Below are 23,009 nucleotides of genomic sequence, written 5' to 3' on the forward strand. Positions count from 1 at the left end.
GTAATAGTGGGATAATGTCTTCATCGACAACAACATACTGTATATATTTTTCCTTCATACATGCATATTTCAAAGCTGTACTGCACCCCTTTTGTATGGTAACAAGGTTGCAAACAAACAAAACAAAGCAGACAACTGAATACAATTTCAGCAAAAATCAGAATTATTTTATTTTATAAAATAAATGTATAATAAACCTTTGCCTTTGATACACAGCTAGATTTATTTTATGATAATGACCGCCGGACTATACATTATCCCGCTTATTATTCGGTTACTTGTCAAAACGATTCCTCCAAAATACCTCTTTTTAATGATTTTTTTGCCATTTCGTGACTTACACCACTTATATAAACAATCCCGTTTAACATGTCTACATTTCCAGGGTCCTATTTCTGCGACGCGAGGGGGCTGTAATGGCTTGTTAATGCCTGTTTTGATGGAGGAGACGGTGGGGGTGGTGCTTGCGCTCAGCAGGAGGCCGAGCGTGGTTGACCATTTAGCACTTCAGAAGACAAACGCAACAATTTCCTCATGGTGTGAGGCAAATAACTAACACAGAGCCGAGCTGCTCGTCTGCTACCTGCTTTACGTCAAGGGGAAAGGGATGATTTTCTCTGCGTGAGAGAGAGATTGAAGAATGATTTTCTGTGTGTGTTTCAGTGCATGGGGGGGATGGGGGCCCTCGCTGTGTTGCGCTCTCGCTCTCTCGCTCTATCCCTCTGCTCTCGAAGCGGGACCATTCTGATTGTAACCGTGAACCTGAGGCTGAATGACTGATTGATCTCCCTGAAACACTGGGCAACTTTAACTTCCTACAGAGACTAGCAACACAAAAGTGACCACATCAACAAAGAGCAGGGACTGCTAGCAGTGCTGCATTACAAACTACAAACTCATTCTCTTTTCAGCTAGCCAGGGAGGGCTATATTGGAAACTCCTCAGAGGCAACAAGACAACGCAATTTTATTTGATGCAAAAAGATTCACTGGGAGAAGCTCTGTTCAATCCACTAAAGTGTATTTCTGAAATTCACTGAGACGCTCTGTTCAATCCACCAAAGTGTATGTCTGAAGTTCACTGAGACGCTCTGTTCAATCCACCAAAGTGTATGTCTGAAGTTCACTGAGACGCTCTGTTCAATCTACCAAAGTGTATGTCTGAAGTTCCTCCCGTGCCTCTTCTAGCCCTGAGGGCAAATGTGGTTGAGGTTGAGACAGAGACAGAGACAGAGAAAGAAAGAGAGAGAAAGAGAGAGAGAGAGCAAAGACACAGATGCCAGATGAAGAGGAGTCAGAGGAGAGAGAGAGATATGGACGGTTGGTGTAAACAGCTGTGGAGGACAGACACCTAGGCAGCAATCATCAACTGAACTAAACTTTAATGTGGATTCAAATCCGGAAGACAAACTAAAGTTGATTTCCCATGTTGAGAGAGAGAGAAAGAGAGAGAGAGAGAGAGAGAGAGAGAGAGAGAGAGAGAGAATGCAAAAACAAATAAAACAAGAAAAAGAGAAGACAGAGAAGAGAAAGAGACCCTTTCACTCTTGAGTGTCTAGGCTACACCATGACGCCTGTGAGCGGGGTAACAGTATGAGATGAGTGACTGTAGCCATGGTTACCACTATTACATAGGCGCAAAGAGTAGCCCATAGAGCTGGCAACACAACCACCAAAGTTTACTTCAACTAAATGGCTTAATCCTGTAGAAAGCCTGTGCTGCGTCCTGACCATCTTAAGGAGAATGCTGAAGTTGGAGTTCTTCTTACAGAGGTCTAAATATCCTAAATTGTGCATCAATCTAAAGCAATCATAAACTACCTAATATCCTAAATTGTGCATAAATGTAAAGCGATCATAAACTGCAGAGAGTGAGTGAGTAAGTGAGTGAGTCAGGCATCTTACGCGAATATGAAGGTTGTGCAGTCATTCCACATCGCTGTGTGTGCAAAAGGTACAGAGATGGAATGTGTGTGTGTGTGTGTGTGTGTGTGTGTGTGTGTGTGTGTGTGTGTGTGTGCGTGCGTCCGTGCGTGTGCGTAAATGTATGGTGGTGGAATGGGGGAATTGTTGTTCTGCCTCTGAGCCGACAGTGGAGGTAGTCACAGAGGCGGAACGCCGTCTGTTATATAAGAGGACATGGTGGAAGTGGGGTGTGACACAGCCTAGCAGCTAACCAAAAGGAAGCAGGACTGCTGTGTTGTCAGAACACGCAAATCTGACATGATGAGCGTCAACATGTTGTACAAGATGCACAGCAACTTTGCTGGAGTCTGAACACTGCTATACATGTGCATGGCTTGCAAGAGTCCGCAGACACCAAGTTCACCAGTCATAGCTTTTTAAAGTAAGGCGTATATAGACGCAGATGTTATGGTGCAGTCAATTCCCAGCTCAATAACTAAAGTAACACAATAATGTGGCGATGACTCATCAATGGATCTGCTGGCTATCAATAACCATCTACAACTTTGTTCTTGTTCATTTTGACACCCTGCCTCATGCATCTTCACACATTTAGCAGGGGTTTTAACCTTTGATAAAGTCGAGGTCTCTATTACGTTCATCGCCATATTGATAACGATGTCAAATTGATTAAATGATGCACCTCACTGAAGTCAGGGAAATTCGTCGGAGTCGGCGACGTCTTCACGTGGCGTTCTAGTGCAGTTCTCCGAATTGGAAATATAGTTTGGAGTGGTCTTAAACGCGGTATTATATAGGGGAAGCTAGAAGCTAGATGGCATGTTAAACACACGCCACCAAACTGCTATGAGAGAGGACACGCTGGGGCGTCATTATGCCGCCTCTGTTTAATTCAGTATAAACAAGAGAAGGTGGCACACACAAACACGGAGGGGTCGTGTTAACGTGATTACTGCGGGATCTCTGTCTAAAGACGGACTAGCATAGTGATTATAAATGACAGATTATCAGTAATCCGATTGGCCACATGAAGCTGTTGATCATCTGTGCAGAGTGTGTACATGAGGCTCAGGAGGTCTTACTGGGAACGCTGAGGTTGGAGATTGTTGTTAGAGAGGTCTAAATATTATTACTTATAAACCACAGATAATCAGTACTCTTACTGAGCGTGTGCTTGAGGTTTATGAGAGAGAGTGTGTGTGTGTGTGTGTGTGTGTGTGGTCGGTAAGGCGGTCTTACCGGGAAAGCTGAGGTTGGGGTTCTTGTTACAGAGGTCGGTACTGCAGCACATGGGGTAGATGCCGGTGTTGTCCTTGGTGGAGGGGGCGCAGACGAAGGGGCGGTCGCGGGGGATGAGCTCGTTGTCACGCAGGCACCAGCTCTGCCGCTTGATCTGCTGGTTGCCCGATTTGGTGATGGAGGCGTAGCAAAGGCCGTCCGTGTAGCAGGTGGAGTTGGGGCAGCGCTGGCAGTAGCATTGCAAGGCTGTAAACAGACACACACACACACACACACACACACTATTAGAGATGCTATGGTACTACTTTCAAAATGGACATTGAAGCATTTTCAGTGTAAAAGGCGGGAGGAAGAGACACAGACAGGCAAAACAAAACAAAAAAATGAATCATCGCACATCAAGAATGGCTAGAGCAAATTGTTTCTTTGTTTGTTTGAGCGTTTCCTGTGTGGGGGTCGCAACACAGCATCAGACTACACTGATTCGTTAAGACCAAGCTAAAGTAAATAAATAAATACATATTCTGAGTGGACCAAGCATTTGTGTGTATGTGTACACAAACCCCAACACAGCTAATGTCCAGCACACCAATCCATACATTAAATGACAGTATGTTTATTGACCCATTCTCCCTTTAAAGAAACAATGCACATGATTTTTGTTTTTACTTTTTTAAATGAATAAAATACCGGTCGATTAATGAACGAGTCCCTCGCCATGAACACAGAGATGAGTATGAGAATGGGTCTAGGGTGCAGGGTGTGCCCTTCAACCAGAGCGGTGCCTGGAACATTCTGAGGACTGTCTAGTCACACAGTCATGCTCACAGACATGAGTCTGCCACACACACGTTTCACAAGGCCTGTCTGAGTTCTTGGGTGGGGGAGGTGAACACCACACACTGGGAGTAACCACTTGCAGACTTCCTCATGTCATACAGACATATTTTTTGTCATCTAGGCACTGATGAAGAGTCACATCAAGCTGTGTGTGTGTGTGTGTGTGTGTGTGTGTGTGTGTGTGTGTGTGTGTGTGTGTGTGTGTGTGTGTGTGTGTGTGTGTGTGTGTGTGTGTGTGTGTGTGTGTGTGGCAGACCAGTGATTCAGTGCTCTGAATGAAGATACGTTAAGGTGGACACTGGCAGGAGTGTCTGGGCTTGTGTGTGTGTGTGTGTGTGTGTGTGTGTTTGAGACGTGATGGCCGCAGCTCTGTGTCAGTGAAGAGGCCCCTTTGGTTCGGAGGGGCACATACAACTAATGACGCCTGTCTGGAAAATCAGCACCGACACTGGAGCCTTGGGCCGAGCAGGAACATCCCATCCCAGCGCAGTCAACAGGTACTGTTTGGGCTAATCACACAAGCAAGCACAGAAACAAAATAATGAAGGTCAAAATTAGGAACCTTCTAACCTTTAAAGCAGCAGCTTTTAGCTGCTTTAGCTCTCTTAGTGTCTCTCGCTCGCTCGCTCACACACAACACACACATACAGGAATGCAATCGCTGAACTCCATCCTCTCACTTACAGCCAATGAGAGGTGTGTGTGTGTGTGTGTGTGTGTGTGTGTTAATGTCTGTCTTTTTGCTGGTCGGCGTGGCAACCACTGAGACATGAGGATACAGCCATGAGGTCGGCATAGAAGAGTTAGTCAAAACACTGGTACTGAACAACAGAACAGGAGAGAAAGCAGAGAAAGTGGAGGAGGAAAAGAGAGGAGGGGGATGAAAAGATAAGCGAGGAGACAGGAGAGAGGAGGAGAACGGAGAGGAGGAGATGGGAAGGACACTAGTATAAACCCACAAAAGGTCAAAATCAAGACACTAAACATCCAAAGACAAAAAAAGGAGAGAGAGAGGAAACGGGAGCGAGAGATGAAAAGGGAGGAGGGGGTTGAAAAGATAAGCGAGGAGACAGGAGAGAGGAGGAGAACGGAGAGGAGGAGATGGGAAGGACACTAGTATAAACCCACAAAAGGTCAAAATCAAGACGCTAAACATCCAAAGGCAAAAAAAGGAGAGAGAGAGGAAAAGGGAGCGAGAGAGGCAAAAGGAGAGAAGAAAAGAGGGTAAGAGAGGAGAAGAGCAGGAGGAAGGGGGGAGGCCCGAGAGAGGGTAAGAAAGGAGGGAAGGAGGAGAGGGTAAGAAAGGAGGGAAGGAGGAGAGGGTGACAGCGGCAAGAGGAGAGGGGAGAGAGGAGGAGAGGGTGAGAGGAGGACAGAGAGAAAAAGAGAAGGAGATGGCAAAGCTGCCTTTATATTACATAGTATTGCTAAGATGGTCACAAGCGGGCCTACGATGATAATGGAGAAGAACAAAATGGCAGACAGCACGGTGCGTGTAATGTTATTGGTATTAGAGTGGCCTGTATTGTGTGACGTCACGGTTATGGACCATGGAAATGCGCCTGTATAACGTTTTCTACTCTACTTGACAGTTGTCAATTGTAATAGAAGGAGATAATGCAGAATTTGCAATGATCGTTTACACCATAATCATAGCAACGCTATCTCCCGATGGGACTGTCTGTTGGGCAGGTTCAGATTTCTGAATGAATGCGGACCTCCGACGGGCCGAAATGTCTTTGCCACCACACTCGTCTGAGCCTATCCGCATGCAGTCTGCCAAGCCACGTATGATACGAATGACTCGCGGTCGCTTCGGAGCTGAAACTACACGCCTATGGGAGGAGGAGAGGGGACAGAAACTCAAATAAGAACAGATGCAGATAAAGGGGAGAGAAAAGCAGTGGCTTTCGGACGTTTTATGCAGAAAGCACGACTGCGTGAGAAACCACACACAGGGACAAGACACACACGCACACACACGCACACACGCACATGCACACACGTCCATGTGTCAAGTGTGTGATTGAGGTGAACATACACAAAGATAGAGCCCAGAAACCCAGAAGGGGAAGAAAAAAAAAAAGAAAAGAAAAAAACCCAGAAAAAACTGTTTGACAAAGAAAAACAGAAAGAATGACGTAAAGACAAGAAATCCAGGAACACGAGTGGGTGAGTCAGAGCAAACACAGTGAGAGGAGAGGAGAGGAGGTTAAAGGGGGAAGGGGGGATGAAACATTAACAGGACAGGAAGTGAAGGAGAGACACAGACAGACAAGGAGGGGGGGGCAGAACATTCCTCAGCTCGGGGTGGGGGGGGGGGGGGGGAGAGAAGAAGGCCTGAATTCCATTCTTGAGTGAGTGTGTGTGTGTCTCTCTGTGTGTGTGTGTGGGGGGGGGGGGGGGGGACTCATGTAATGGAGCTGAAGTGGCAGCGAGCGCAGGCATCAGGAGGATGAGTGAGGCACAGCCATACTCAGGGTCTACTCTAGACAGCCTCCTCTGCCCATGTAAATAAAGCATTTCACAATACACACTCCATTCCCCAAGGACATCATACTGTGTGTGTGTGTGTGTGTGTGTGTGTGTGTGTGTGTGTGTGTGTGTGTGTGTGTGTGTGTGTGTGTGTGTGTGTGTGTGTGTGTGTGTTTGAATGGTAACCGAGCAAGAGCAGGAGAGTTTGTTTGTGTGTTTGTATTGGAAGACTGAGGAGAGCAGGGGCAGTAGTGTGTGTGTGTGTGTGTGTGTGTGTGTGCGTGCGTGCGTGCGTGCGTGCCCTGCCCTCTCCCATTAGTTGGGAGCTGGCCATCCAGTTCCTGTGAAGTTTTTTTGGTAAAGTGGAGAGGAGAGTTGCCAGGGAGAATCTCTCAAGAATAGCTGTTGGTCGTTCTGTGTGCGTGCGTGTGTGCGTGTGTGTGTATAACACATGTCTGCTTCAAAGAAAGCTCTGCTGTTACTGGTCTTGAGTTTGCTTGTCTGGGTGACGTGGTTGTGTGTGTGTGTGTGTGTGTGTGTGTGTGTGTGTCCGACAGGTTTTGACACGCCCAGGTGAAAGAGTGTATGACAGTGACTGTAACTATAGTGTTGCTGACCCTGAATCATCCGGGGCACTAAGAATAGTCACACGGCCTCCATCAATGCGGAACACGTCTGCATACAGTCTCTCACACACACACACATCATCACAAAGTCACACACCATCTCTCTATCTTTCACACACACACACACACACACACACACACACACACACACACCATCTCTCTCTCGCTCTCTTTCACACACACACCATCTCTCTGTCTCACACACACACACCCCCCATCTCCCTCACTCCATCTCAGGTATGCACACACATTCTCTTTTCTGGCATACACACACACACACACACTCTGTTTTGACTGATGGATATGCTGTCTGAGAAGATCCTCGGAGTTTGCTCAGCTAAGATGCAACGCCCAAGGGGATCAAGGCCAGCGCGTGCGTGCGCGAGAGAGATTGTGTCTGTGCGAGAGTGTGTGTGTGCGCGCGAGAGTGTGTATGCGCAAGAGTGTGTGTGTGTGCACGAGAGTGTATGTGCGCGAGAGAGATTGTGTCTGTGCGAGAGTGTGTCTGTGCGAGAGTGTGTGTGCGCGCGAGAGTGTGTGTGTGTGCGAGAGTGTATGTGCGCGAGAGTGTGTGTGCGAGAGTGCGTGTGTGAGGGAACAAGGCCAGCCCATGCCCATTCTGTTAGCTGCTGTTTGAGTATTCCACAGTGTGCTTTTGGGGACACCAAATTATGGTTCATTTGAAGGACAGTGTGTGAGTGTGTGTGAGTGAGGGTGTCTGTGTGAATGGGAGTGAGGGTGTGTGTGTGAGAATGGGAGGGAGGGTGTGTGTGAGAATGGGAGTAAGGGTGTGTGTGTGTGTGAACTGGGTATGCCAAAGTGCAAATCTACTTGTCACAAATTCAGACTTAAGACCCTACTATGCTCTAGCCTACCCCACTGAAAGAAAGACAGAAAAACACACACACACACACACACACACACACACACACACCCTTTTCTGTCTGATGATATGTCTGCCTCGATGACTCAAGTGGTGTACAACCATGCAAGGATGAGAACAGACTGAGCCCTTCTGTTTTCAATGGGCTAAACACACAACCGTTTCATGTAGGAGAAAAACAACTGGATTAAAAAGAAAATTTACCAAAAGAAATAAGAAAAAGAAAAAAGCATTGCTTTTTCAGTAGGGGTTTCATATACCTTACAACAGATAAAAAAAACTATCCTTCCATCCATCCATCCATCCATCCATCCATCCATCCATCCATCCATCCATCCATCCATCAATCCATCCATCAATCCATCAATCTCCCTCTTCACCGTACGCACACACCCACATCATCTACGTAGATTAATGTCTCTCCCCTCCCCTTCACCATCTGTTGCTGTGAAACAAACAAATGTATCTGCAGCTACAGGGTGCGTGTGCATGTGTGTTGAGACTTTAAAGAACAGCGTTAAATGTAGCTGCAGGCTGTGCGTCTATAGGTGACTATTGCAGTTTTATGAGGCTCACCAATAAACCATAAACTGGCCTGGGAGTTCTGTGATTGGCCGAAAGGGGGGCTCTGACTTTTAAAGACATACGGCGCTCGTTTGTGCAGAAGCCATCAAGGTCACAGGAAAGAATTTGGATTCACCGAACGGTTTACTTTGCCAAATGAATATTTGCCGGAGGCAGCAAGCAATGCTAGTGCAACGAATGCTCAGCCTGATCGCTCCTCTGACGCTGTGTAATTGAGGGCCAGGAAAACAAGTTCAGAAAAAATACAAAAAGGGGGGGAAACAAGAAAACACGACCCATAAAATACACAGTAATAATTCCTGTTTCTGCTTTCAGGAGTACTGTAAAATTCAGCCTTCAGCTAAAGGAGCTACTGAAGTGTTAGAACTAGTGGGAGATATTGCACTTTTTGTAAAATGTAGGCCTGTATATTACAGATATAAAAAATGGGAGGTTGAAGTAAAATGCTTTCATGCTACATCAACAATACCCGCACTCTTTTTGCCACGGCTGACAAGCTTACAAACCCCCCAAAACAGAAAACCCCAGAACTCCTTTCCACAGACAAATTAATTAATGAATTTGCTTGTTTTTTTTTGTAAAAAAAAGGAAAACTCTCGGACGAACCATCAACACCACACAGCCAAACAATGAAACTATGCAATCTCCACAACCACCATGAGACAGTTTGATTACCATGGCAAAATTTTATATAACTGACGAAAAAAACCTCCTTTTTAACCTTTTTAACTCAGTAAGAAGTAGTTAATGTCTCACTGCTACGAGGTACTCTCCAAAAATTTGCTAAAAACAAAAGAGAACTCTGATTGCCTTCATGTTAAACAACTATATACCCGTCTCAACTCTTCCGAAAATCTTTGAGAAATTGTTTCTAATCAACTCAGCTTTTTTTTGACAAATTTCTATCAGGGTTCCGACCTCACCACAGTACTGAAACGGCTCTTGTGTTAAATGATATACAGCTGAATATTGATTCAGGCAAAACTTTATGGTTTTACTAGATCTCAGTGCTGCATTTGACACTATAGATCACAGGAAAGTGTTGGACAAGTTGGAAAATTAGATAGGACTTTGAGGAGTAGTCCTGAAGTTAGTTCAGGTCTTATTCAAAAGGCAGGCGTTACTTCGTCACCATTTGTAGTTATGAATCTGATTGAGTGGCAATGACATGCAGAGTCCCTCAGGGATCAGTTTACAGACCTCATCAGTTTAATCTTTAAATATTAGCTTTGGACCAGATTATACAGAACAACAACATTGATTAGCATAGTTGTGCAGATTATACACAGATATTATTGGATGAGCCAAAATCTTAACTAAGTAGGGACAAAACCGAGATTATTGCGTTTGGCAGCAAAGCAAAGAGAAGTGTGAACCAAAAACTCTAAAAACCAAAGAGTGAGTCCGATATCTTGGCGTTCTGATGGATTCAGATGGATCTCACTTTCAGGAGCCATATCAATTCAATCACCAAAATGGCCTATCATCTAAAAAATTCAGCCAAAATCAAGGGTTTAACTGGCCAAGAAAAACCAAGAGAAGCTCATCCATGCGTTTAATTCCAGTAGGGTGGACAACTGTAATGGTCTCTTAACTGGTCTTTCCAAACAGACCATTAAACAGCTGCAGCTCACTCAAAATGTTGCTGCTAGAGTTTTATCCAGGACCAAGAGAACAGAAGACATTACTACACTGAATTGTTTAGGCCCTGATCATACCTATGATGTGTTTCAAGAATATAAACTGAGTAGGGCTCTTAGATCCATGGACTCTAGGTCCAGCTAGTAAAACCCAGAGTCCAACCTTAACAGGGTGAAGCAGCATTTAGCTGTTATGCTGCATGTGGAAGAAAGGACCAGAAGGGTTAGGGTTATTCTTACCGCGCCTTCCTGGTAATTAGATCACTTATCTTTTAATTATATTATTTTCTTTTAATTAGTACTTCATGACTTTGTACTTTCTTTTTTCAATGTATATTTTGTCGTTTCATTTTAATTATTAAAATGATATATTTATAATTATTTTTTTTTCTTCCTTTGGATGCTTTTATTTTTGCACATTGAATTGCCTCCTACAAATGAAGGTCAAGCAAACTCAGTTAATGAACAGCGACACTGCCAGTACTGTAAGCAATGCTTTTGCAAAGAACATCTGCCTTTTCAACTACTGATGGAGAAATAATTAAATACATTATAATATTGACAAAAGAACCTACCCAAGAGGAAACAGGACTGTGCTTTAGCAGTGGATATTGGATCAGGTGTGGAGGCGAGTTGTGACACACACGCACGCACGCGCACACACACACACACACACACACACACACACACACACACACACACACACACACACACACACACACACACACACACACAATAAACACACACACACACACGTGTCCGAGATCCTACAGTATTCACACACACATGAGCACATCCCTCCCCCATCTCCATCTCCGATGTTATGTATGTGTGTTATGTAACTTCATTCTGATGGCTGGGGGGGGCCTCATGCCTGACTGATCACTACACACATTGGCCCTGATTGCGCATGCCCAAGGAACACACACATCTGTGTGAGTGTACGTATACACATACACACACACACACGTGACCACTGTGATCAGTCAGCTGTTGAATCATCCTCCCTCTACTCTCTCTCCCCCCTTGCTGCCTTATGGCCTATGCTGTTATGTAGTCAGGTAATGGTGTGTTTGTGTGCATGCGGTTGGATTAAATGGTGTTTTTACAATTTGTATTCATAGTGAGTGTGTATGTGGGTCTGATAACAATAAAGTGTGATGCCTATTTAGAGTGCAAAGTCTGCATCCATGGTGCGTGCGTATGCTGTGAGATATGCGTCCATTTTAGTTACGTCACTACTGTCGAGCTGAGCCGAGCCACATCCTGGGAAACAGCCATCAGCGTGATGGAGCCGGAATGGACGTGCAGCAGACACACTTCCAACACCAGTTTCCCCACCAGCACCACCACAGCATAACCTCCCCCGTGTCTGTTCAAACTCCAAACACAGGGCATCAGGCTTTCCTGATGTACAGCATCAGAGTGTCACAGTCAGGAAAGTGCCTGAGGAAGATTGTCCCTAATCTTGTTACAACGCCACAGGACAACCCAACGCCATGACTGAACATGACTAAAAATCATAGGACTATATTATTTCCACAATGCAAAAAAAAAAAACAGAAGAAGGAATCGTGGAATTCAGTTAAGAAAACTAAAACTACCGTTAAACGCAGAATTTGAATTTTTTACTAAAATGACCAGAAGGAAATACATTTGAGATAATTACAGACAACACTTTTGCCCACGTGAGTGACACAGGCACATCAAAGATGTTGTCAGAGACAGCTAGGTAGGTAATAATGAAACAACAACAACAACAACAACACGGTAAATCTCATTATATCAACCTCTTACGGTAGGTGGTTTTAAAATAATTGGCTTGGTTTAGATCTTTGCTGTAAATAGCTCACGATACATAGGCCAACGCTGGCATCCGATAAAATATACAGTATTATTAATGGCTTGTTTCCAAACAAGATTGTTGGTCTTAATGGTTAATTAAACATCTGTAAACGTAACGCTGAGACTGCTTCTAAAAAAGCCATTCTATAACCGTCTTCATTTCACCCGGTCTAACTGGCTCTGGTCTACAGCTGGCAGAGTGAGTAACGTCACAACAGGAGAGCATTCCACCATGCATTTCAATAGGAAAAACACAATAAAAAAAAGCAACAACAGGGTGCAGAGCCACCATTTATACACAAGCACCACGTGGTCTCAGGACGGACCTGTCAGGGTTGGAGCGGTGTCTATATCTCAAAGGCAATAGGAGGAGAAGCCGCGCCAAAAAACGGGTGGAATAAGAATAAATAAAAAGAATAAAACATAATAAGATCAATAGTGTGCTTGAGTTGAGCAATCACACTAATTAAAAAAGAAAAGGAGTGTGTGCACACTCTCTTTGGGGGCATCTGCCATGGAAGAGGAGAGAGGCTCCACCCCTTTGGAGGAGTATGGAGCCATGACGTCCTTTAAGTCCAACCCCTAAACGCCACGCCAACCCCATCGCTGCGTGGTGTTCAGGGGGTTTGCAGCTGTATCCAGGCAACAGAAAACAATACATCGCTGTCAGCCAGCGCTATAGGGTTAAATGGATTTTCTTTTGTATTCTCCTGTGAGGCCACAGGAGAGACACACACACACACACACACACACAGAGAGACAGAACAAAGAGATGCTCTGATAACATGCGTTTAAAGCGAGCTATGTGTAATCTCTATTACATTGGGCTCTATGTACAGTTGAGCTCTACGGCCAGGATTAAAATCCAATCCCATTTACTGAGACGGATGCAAAACTCTGGCATAGATATCGCCACAGACACCCGGATAAACGAAACACAAACACACACACACACACACACACACACACACTCCCCTTCTCCTTTAATAAAAAAAGATGGCTGGGTGGCCTCAAAACCACTATTCATTGGCAATTTTCTCTGAGGCACGAAGAGAGAACGAGTAGGAAAAACACATCTAAATCAATCACCTCAAAGGGATCCAGAAAATAAGGAGCAGTGGGTCATTTAAAGTGATGAAGCATGCCGCTTTGGAGGGTGGGACACGTATAAACACCCCTCCTCCTAGAAGGGCCAATGTGGGGACACATCAGGCCTCAGTGGGTATGAATCCTGAATCTTACTCGAGAGGCAGCTGTTGAATCAATAGGATCTTAGGTATTGTATAGGCGTATGTATTGTATGGTTAACAGCCTTTAGGAGTGTCATGAACTAAAACACATGACTCAGTCAGACAGATAGTCATAAGCTCTGTTTCTCCGCACGCACACGCACAGACAGAGAAGGTCCTAATTAGCAGGCTGTGTTCTCAGTGCCATGGTCTGCATCCATCTTCAGCAGGCACTGGTCAGCATTGTGCTTCAGAGAGGAGAGAGACCCTCATGGAGGAGGTCTACTTCGCTCGAGGCACAGAAATACATGTGGGCTTTAGGGTGTGATTTTAAAAGCAATTGAATATATGTTGTCAAAGGGATATTCCTGACGGAGGAAGAACTCAGTGGGTTGTCTTCGTAGGTATTTATACACCATGGCCCCTTTTATTAAACATCAAGCCTTCACTTTAGTGTGGTTGTGTCACTGTCAGCTCTATCAGTACTTACTGGTACTGTCACATTGAATTCTCTGGACTTCATTATTGTTCTGCTCGTGACTGTGCTGAGGCTTGTAAACTTGTGCTTGTTCAGTTTGTTTGGAAGTGATTTCAGTCTTTCCTGCTTTATCTGGAGGGGCCAACTTTTCTTCGCCTTTTTTCCCTGTGTGTGTGTGTGTGTGTGTGTTTGTGTGCGTGTTTCTCACTGGTCGGACAAGTGGAACACACTTTCTCCAAGTTTCTAGCGAGAGTGTGTGCATGTGCATGTGCATGTATGTGTTTGTGTCTCTTGCTGCTCGGGCAGATGCAACACACACACTCTCCAAGTTTCTGGCGAGTGTGTGTGTATATGTGCTGCACTGTGTCGCAGTAATATCCCATGTTTTGGCAGGTGTGCAGAAAGAAGACTGCGGCAGGCTGCAGGGACCTTGTGAAACTGTCTCAGCTTAGCACGCTACAGTCACGACGAGGTGGAGAGAGAGGGGAGGGAACAGCTGATGGCTTTTCTTCGATAAGCTGTTCTGTTGAGCTGTTGAGCACTGGGCAACAGTTAGGCCATCCTTGAGAACCCCTTCTGTCAACCTGACTAATGACAGACTAATGTAACATGGCTCAAATCTGCAGCAATTCTGGACATTTCAGAGAAATGTTGAAAAACTCCCAAGCCTTCAGATGCAAGATTTCACACAGGTGGCATTGATAAACATTTCAGAGGCACCTTCTTTATGTGGCAAAAGTGAAACGATGTGTAATCTTCGGAATGGTTGAATTTGTTCTATTACACTGGCAATATCTCGTACAAACGAGGCAATCTGGAGCCCTGCCCTACTAACCCTCCATCTCTCTTGCTCTTTCCTTTCCTCTACACCTCTATATATAATATAAATAATGTAAATAAATAATAACCACTTGCTGTTACCCAGAATTCAACCCTTTCGCTTTTGGTCCTGCTGCATCTGCATCAGTGGTGGCGTCGTCGAAGCACAATCCTGCAAGTGTGTGTGTGTGTGTGTGTGTGTGTGTGTGTATGTGTGTGTACACCTTATGGAGTGTACTGCACAATGCCACATCAGCATGCAAAACTGCGTGGCCAATCCCTTTAAGTCACAAATACACTTCCTGACAAACAAACAAACAAAAACAAAAATAACTCCGCTGGGGAGGAAATTTTGCACAGCCTTGCTGATAACAGGGTACCTGCTATCAGTGCCTGTAAAAGGAAGCGACAGCATGCCAGAGCCCCCTCAGCTCACCTCCCCTCACCTGGATTTTTGCAGATATTTGATATGCTGTTATTTTCAAACTCACTTTGGCCGATTGCTGATACTAATATATACACATTTTTATGTTCATTGAAGAGAACACCAAGTCTCTCCTGTACTAACATTAACCTATTACTCTTTGCGATTGCGATGGCCTACTTGTTGTAGATACAGACATAAAACATTCTTTGATTCTCCCTTAAATGTATCCTTTAACAAATGTAGACATTCACTCAAGAAAAATAGGAAAATCATTTCAATGTAGCCTAGATGTAAAATATGCCACATTTCATTTTAAACTATTCTTTTCAGATTTAAATGTAAATTTCTGATCCTTCCCTGAGACAGAAATGTCTTTCCATGCTGAAATTAAACCACGTTTTTATTGGCCGATACTAATGTCGTGCCAATATTATTGTGCATCCCTAGAGTAATTTGAAGTTTGAGGGGTTTAACAGGCGAGTCGTGAGTCTCGAAAACCTTGAGAGGACAGAGAGGTTTTTAAAAAAAGGGACGTGTCCGCTGCTGAAGACAAGCAGGCAGACCATCAATGGACTAATGCAAGCGCAACCAAAATATTACTACACTAGACACGACTTCCTTCAGGAAGAGGAGGTGAAAACCTGATTTTCAAATAACATCTTCTTTAAGAGTGTGTACACGTACTGTGAAAATGGATGCCTTGCCTGTAAGGCAAGTCCCTTTTGGAAGAAAGCCTCTGCAAATGAAAAAAGCAAATCTGAAGTCACTTATCATCTTAAAAAAAAAAAAAACACACAAACTGCGAGCATATTGTTTTCCCCTGTAATAAATAGGCCTGGAGCTCTGATAAAAGAACTGTGCTTCAAACGCAAACTTCCCCTGAGTTGAAGGACCAGAGCTGAAGATCAGATCAATACCCAAGGCTGACGATTAGATCAATCCCCGAGGCTGACGATCAGATCAATACCCAAGGCTGAAGAGAGATTCAAATCAGAAGCGGACTCACTGACGAAGATGACCCAGTGAAACCCGACTCCTACAGATCGGACCTTTCCATGCGTGAGGGTACCAAGCCTTCACGGCTCTGGCAAACGCATCAGAGCCCCTCGAGGCATCTGGGGTCTCACTCCCTCGACGCGATCAGTCAAGCGCTGAGAGCTCTTTAACTGGCCAGATATTTATGGGAAATTAACATGCTTGCCATCTGGCATGGATCACCAGCATGGATGTGTGAGCGCAACACAAGAAGCATGACGAGGGTCTGGAGATGAATATATTCACAAAGAAATACCAACCTTGAACAGGGGCACCAAAAGTAAATTAATAAGTAGATAAATAATGATTAAATATAGATTAAATAAACAATGACCAAATATTGGCAAACAAGGTGCATTATGTTTTTTTGGTTTGAGGGGCAAAAAAAAAACATAGATATTTGGTGTATCCCACCGGCCTGTCTGAAGAGCATATAATCCACAGTCATTGAAATCTCAAAATGTCTTCAATTAATTGAATTCTGCACAGCCAAATCTGATTAAGACTAAATAAGCCTTTTTTTAACACACAGAGAACAAAGGGAGGGGGGGATAGGGAAGATGGTTGGGGGGGGGTTAAGGCCATGCATCAAGTGCCCACTATTGGGTTGCGTCTCAAGAGGCTGCAAATGAAAAGGAAGGAGAATGTTTAATCTAATACCCACCGCACTGCAGAAAAAAAAGAGCCAAAGATAACAGCCTCAGATTTCAAGAATCAATGGCAATTGGATTTCACATCGTAAGAGCCCCTCGCTGCAACCTCCAACGGAGTCATTGAATTATCCAGCATTCACCAGCGCACCAGCTTCTGCGGAGTATGCACAGGGCAAAGCCTTGCTTTGCTTTCTGAGCCACAGAAGGAACTGAGGGAAAACTACCAGAATCTACCAGAAATTCCATTGGTAGATAATTGATAGAGGAGAAGTGAAGAGTCTGTGAACTTCTTCAATTAAATCAAAGCCAGAGGAATCAATGTATTGTTCTAGGCAAGATGAAATGAAACGACGAATCGTTCTAGGCTAGATCAAATGAAACAATGTGATAAAATGGACAGTAAGATTGTTAGAGAATCTCTTTGTGGCATGCTGCAAGTCTTTAAAAGGGGAAGAAAAAACTGATCTGATGGATAGTAGCTCTAATAGGTTTGTGGAGGATTGCTTCTGTGTTATGACGAACACTGTTGTTTTATTCCTTCGCATCATATTAAATAAATCTTATGTTAGCAATGTGTATTGGGCTAAGCCAATTCTACAATTCTAACAAGTGTAGCACCGGTGCAATAAGATATGCATGCCCTACTTCTGACACAAGAAGGCTTTTTTGGATATGATTTGTGCAAGGGGAGTAGGGACCCTCAAAAGCTCACGGTCTGAATCTCAAACTTTTTCCATCTGGCAAATAAAGTTCAATATTAAAACAGAAGTCCTTTGGACTGGATTTAAATGAAAACCTCTTACAAAATTAAAAGCCAGAGACTTTCAAAATCACAGATGTTGCACCCAACAGAAGAATGAGCATCTTTTACGGAATCAGAATCATTATTTCCTAAAAATCTGTGTCCTTCACTCTGGAAATGTTTGGCAAACAACTATTGAAGTTTTTAGAAGTCCTGGCTGATACGTACTAAAAATTATATTAGCTCCCAGGAGTCAGTCAGTCTCTCTCTCTCTCACTCCCTCCAAGATGAGACAGACTGAATACAGAGCATCTTGGTGATTTTGTTTAGAGAAAACGCACTGGTTCAGGTGGCTTACCCATCACTGAGACGAGCTCTACAGCTTAAAGAAACCAACTCAAGGACAGACGAGATGATTACACAATCATTTCTGGTCCCTGACAGGTGGGATGCACTAGTCAGGCAGTGGAATGTGTCCATCACTTCACAAACACATTCAGTGAAATCAGTGTGTATGGTCCCCGAGTATCAAACCCATGGCCTTGGTGGTCTACCAGTTGAGCTGCAGAAACTCTGGACTCTGGAAGAGAGAGAGAGAGAGAGAGAGAGAGAAAGAAAGAAACTCTGGTACAGCCCACACTGGGCCACGTCAGGGCAGGGTGTTTCTCAGAAGCAGCTGCCATCTAAGGGCTAGTTTAGGAATGAACACCAAGACGGGGATGAGATGCAGACAAAGACTACAGAGAAGGGGAACGTGGATGGGGGGTGGGGTGGGAGGCTGCAATGAGGGGTTTGGTGTGTGTGTGTTTGTGTGTAGGGAGGAGGGGGGGATGAAGGGTCCCACCCCCAGATTAATACCAATGTCGCTGTCCATCTGCAGAGACCCAATGTCTCAACTTTAAGCACCACTACGCCACGTGCAGAGCCAGACAGCTTGCCGATTATGTTCTAAGGAAAGCAACTGGGGGTGTGTGTGTTGGGAGGGGGCGGGGGGAGGGTCTGTTGATGGACGATAGCTGTAGGATTGCTTCGGCTATGGGATGGAGGCGGGTGTCGTGATGCAGCAGTAGCTGATGGGAGAACAGATGAAACAGATGTGTGGGGGGTGGGGGGGAGTCAAATGTGCGCCTCATCAGTGAGCGAGCGAGCGCGTCACTCCTTGTGCTCACCTTCATGCGGAGTGGAATTAATTACTCCCGTTTCCCAGCAACCACACCATCCCTACTCCCCCCGCTGCCTGCTGGTATATGGTTACCTTGACGCTGTTTGCAGGCGTCCGACTCGCCACAGTAGAACGAGAACGCATTGGCACACTTGCATGCCTCAGCCCCTGTGTAAACACTGCTTCTCACGCACACGTTCATTTGCTCTCCCTCACACACACACACACTTACACTGTGCAACCCCCAGCCTCCCCCTGGCCTCTTAAATCTCCCTCGCCCCCTCGTTGGTCCCGACGGGGATCCCAGAGTCATTTCCATAGGTCACGGCCTTCCCCTAGCCTACCCCCCACCCCCCACCCCACACACACACACACACACACACACACACACACACACACACACACACACACACACACACACACACACACACACACACACACACACACACACACACACACACCAACCCCCCTCATTATTGCCGATCTTTTGTCCATGACAGATGTGGGGTTGGGCGGCGGGACCTCTCGCTCTCAGCTGGTCCGCCCCGGCTCGGCCCAGTCTGGCTGAACCCCACTCTCCCCCCTCACTGCCAACTGTGTTCAGACGCCTGCCTTTGTCTGGGCACAAGAGTGTGCGGCCTCCACTGAATCAACTAAAACACTCACAGATCAATACAGAAAGGCCACTTTAGGATTCAGGTGGTTCCGTTGAGAGCAACAGAGACAAATATCAGTGCGCGCACGCACGCACGCACGCACGCACACGCGCACGCACGCACACGCGCACACACACACACACACACACACACACACGGGCGCGCGTACAGACACACACACAAAATCTGAATCTGAGAATTATTGCATTGGTTTTGGTTTGGATTGTGAACTTTGCCGATTACACTAGTTCAACCATTAACCAATGTCTGATATTAAGAGCACTGACATGCAAGTGTACTGGTGTACAAGAGAAACGGCCCATATGTGGGAGCCTCTGTGGATATTGATAAGTATTCCTGGGCACGGTGGGAAAATAAAGTGCCTGCAAACATTTGCTGAACAAATGTGGGTGCAGTGCGGGCTAGCGTGTTCTCACATAAATATTTATCAGGTTTACTTAAGAGTGAGCGACCCTTCCCGTGCACAGCTGTTCAAACGCCACTTAAAGCTACACTGGTCCAGATGCTATGAGCCTCGCTGAAAATGACACACTTACAGCAAGCAAAGGACGCCAAAGAATCTGCCAAAATGCCTCCCAAACATGATCCTTGTGCTCTGCTGTTCAGGGAGAAAAAAGGCATAAAAAAACAGCACCAGAAACACGGGATGCCATTCTACCATGTCTATTAAAACTGCCCGAGTAATAATTGTGGCATTTCTGACCACTGGTTGTGGCACAGCACACAGAGTTCTGCTGGGCTTCCAACAGCCACACACTGACCCCTGTTCTCTGCAAATGGCTGCCACTCACACCGTCTCTAGGTGATAATTAGCTCTGGCGCACACGCGTCCCCCTGTAAACTATGGCGCGAGTGAGCTTGGACTGAGGTGGCAACCACTACTCGGCTCACAGTGGAAATCATAGGCTGGACAGAAAGGGAAGCGTGTGTGTGTTGATGTGTGAGCGGTCATGGTCGGCTGGAGAGCTAGAGGGCATTCATCCAAGACCTTTGTTAGACAGCAGAGAGTAGAGTGTGATTTGAAGTCTGGGTGTATGTCCGTGCACCCTCATGATTGTTGCACAAAAAAGCTCCCCCCCCCTTTTTAAACCTGGACCAATGGTTTATTTGTTCTACGACACTGTTTAATGCTGAAGAGTTCAGAATGATTCGCACCCAAAGTCATGGCGGTTGAGGTGATGATGCCTTTAGGAAACGCAGGCATGCTCTGTGACGAATCAGACAGTCAGGTCTCCAAGTAGTCTTTCTGCTTTCCAGGACACCAAGGCCATCCACGTGGAGGGGGGTGGGGGGGTGGGGCACTCCATGAGACATTTTCTCTTCCACTTAAGTTGCTCTCCTCCCTCGCTGACGAACCACACACCCTCTGGAAGGGTTGCTTGGAGTTATAGACCTGGCTTCAGCTTGTGAGAACGAAGCGAAAGCTTTAAAGAGTGTTGCTCCCTCCTCCAACACTGGTCCCAGGCGGAGCCCCGAAGCATTGCTAATTGCTAGCGTGTCAGAGAACATGACGAAGAGCTCTGTGCAAATACCCTCTGCACCAAGCAGCCTCAGTGGCATGAAGTCATAAAGGCCCCCGCTGCCTCCCCTCCCCACTGTTACCTCTGCTCTGCTCTGTGTGTGTGTGTGTGTGTGTGTGTGGGGGGGGGGGTTATGCAACCAGTTCAAAGCAGCTTGAACACATGAAAAAAAAAAAGAAAACTTTAACTGCCAAACTCCTTTCTAAAACAGTCCAATGAGCCAAGTGGCTTTAGAGGAGAGGGACACAGCCTGACAGGGATTATGAGGCAGGTAAAAGAATGACGCTTGTTAGACTCCTGTGTTAGGGATTTTATTGTATAAAAGCTCCCAAACATAATCTCCTAGGTCAGGATCTGATTTGTCAGAGGAGCTTTTTATTTCATCTGCTATATATATATATATATATATAGGACTTCTAGCCACAAGCAGCGATCATGTATGTGTGTGTGTGTGTGTGTGTGTGTGTGTGTGTGCGCTCACTTTGAAAACATCTGACAGCTCAAAAACTAGAGTTGTTTCTTTCCTGCCTCTACAGCGTTGCCTTCTCACTCGGCTTCTCAGCCAGATTAGTTAGTGCAGGTTCACCAGCAGTTGTGCTCCTGAAGGAGAGATGCTGAGTACATGGAGTCTTCACACGTTGCGAAAGAAAACACTCTGTCCTTTTCTTTCCCTTGGTCCTTCATTCCTTACCCTCGCTCCCTACTACCTCTCCCTCTTCCCCCCCACCCCACAGGAAATGAGTTCTACATAGGCATGAAGACAACTGTCCATTTTCAGCCCCATCAGGGGGCAAGCTCCAATGATACCCGAGCCCCTGCTCCGACTTGCCCAGTCCGAAGCCCCCACCCCCCGTGTGAGAAGAGAGGAAGACAATGAGAGAGCAAGGCCAATAAGGTAGGGAGGCATGTGTGTGTGTGTGTGTGTACTGGTGTGTGTGTACTGGTGTGCCAATGGATAGATATAGTGTGCGTGCATGCCCGTGTACCAGTGTGCAAATGGATAAGACGTGCATATAGTGTGCATGCGTGTGTGTGTGTATGTGTGTGTGTGTGTGTGTGTGAGTATGCGTGTGTATGCGCGTGTGTGTGTAGTGTATAGTGTTGGTGGGGCCCATTAGAGACGGGGGGGGGTGGCTTTTGTGCCCAGGAGAAAGCCACTTAACCCAAATTGCTTCGCTAAATCGTCAGCAGAGAAAATGGATTGTGTAAAAGGAGGCTCCTTTAGATAAGGGCGTCTTCGAAAGAGAGAATTAAAGAAACGACGCCAATCACTTAATCGCTGGCGATGGCAAGAATTCGAGTTACTCAGCTGAAGGACAGATGCAAATGGAGGTGCATTACCGGTGAGAGAAAAGGCACCGGGTCAATTTGGTTCATCTGTCGCAAATTTCCTCGCAGAAGTCTTTACCACACCACAAAAAAAATCTCACAAGCACTTCAGACTGCACAAATACTCTGCAGGCTAACATCCTGGTACTTGCAATTCTGAAGAACAAAGACTTCGAAAAACAGATGCGAACAAGGCAAAACAAAGCCCACAAAAACCCTCTTCACAGAACATCCTTTTGAACACCAGCCTCTTTTTCTAAAAAGCTACCCTTGCAGTAGAGTTCTCCATTCCAACGAATGCAGAGCTGTTCGAACGCATCAGTGCCTTCCCATTCAATCACCGCTGGCACCAATACAACTTCTCAAATTAGTTTTGGTTCCTTAAGCCAGGACAACAGGCGGTTCGAGGTCACACAAATGCTTCGGATTCCTCTGTCCGAAATGCAAAGATACTGTATTGACCGCGTATCCAGTGGCCCCCGCTCGGCCAACGGGGTTCTCACAGGAGCCTTTTTTTTTTTTTTTAAGGGGGGGGGTTGATCAGAATGACTACCAAGCAAGGCTGCGTTTCCCATAAGCATCGTTATGTTACAACCATCACAAAATCATAGAGAAATTATTTGATGATGTTGTAGCAATGTTTACATCTGCAGATCAAAAAAGATACTGAAAACTGAATCTTTTTTTAATTGCAGGGGTAAAAATTGTATATGTGTATATTTATATACATTTTATATATACCCCATAAGAGCACTCTGAGAAAAGGTGGAAAAAAAGGTTGTGTTTTCCTTTTGTCATGCTGCATCGATATTACAAAACAAAATGTCAGCACTGGCCAAGCATCCTTCCCAGGCCAGGCTCTCTGAGGTACAGGATGATG

At 45.5% G+C, this 23,009-nt stretch overlaps 1 protein-coding gene across 1 annotated transcript in view; it reads right to left on the reverse strand.

Annotated features, from left to right (window-relative positions):
* Positions 1-23,009, reverse strand: part of tgfbr1b (transforming growth factor, beta receptor 1 b) — a 52,721-nt gene that overhangs the window by 27,140 nt on the left and 2,572 nt on the right. Inside the window, exon 2 of the mRNA XM_012816121.3 lies at positions 3,165-3,410. Coding sequence (XP_012671575.2) covers positions 3,165-3,410 — 246 coding nt within the window. The remainder of the gene's footprint in view (positions 1-3,164; positions 3,411-23,009) is intronic.

Source organism: Clupea harengus, chromosome 17 (assembly GCF_900700415.2).
Source record: "Clupea harengus chromosome 17, Ch_v2.0.2, whole genome shotgun sequence".
In the NCBI taxonomy this organism is placed as follows: Eukaryota; Metazoa; Chordata; class Actinopteri; order Clupeiformes; family Clupeidae; genus Clupea; species Clupea harengus.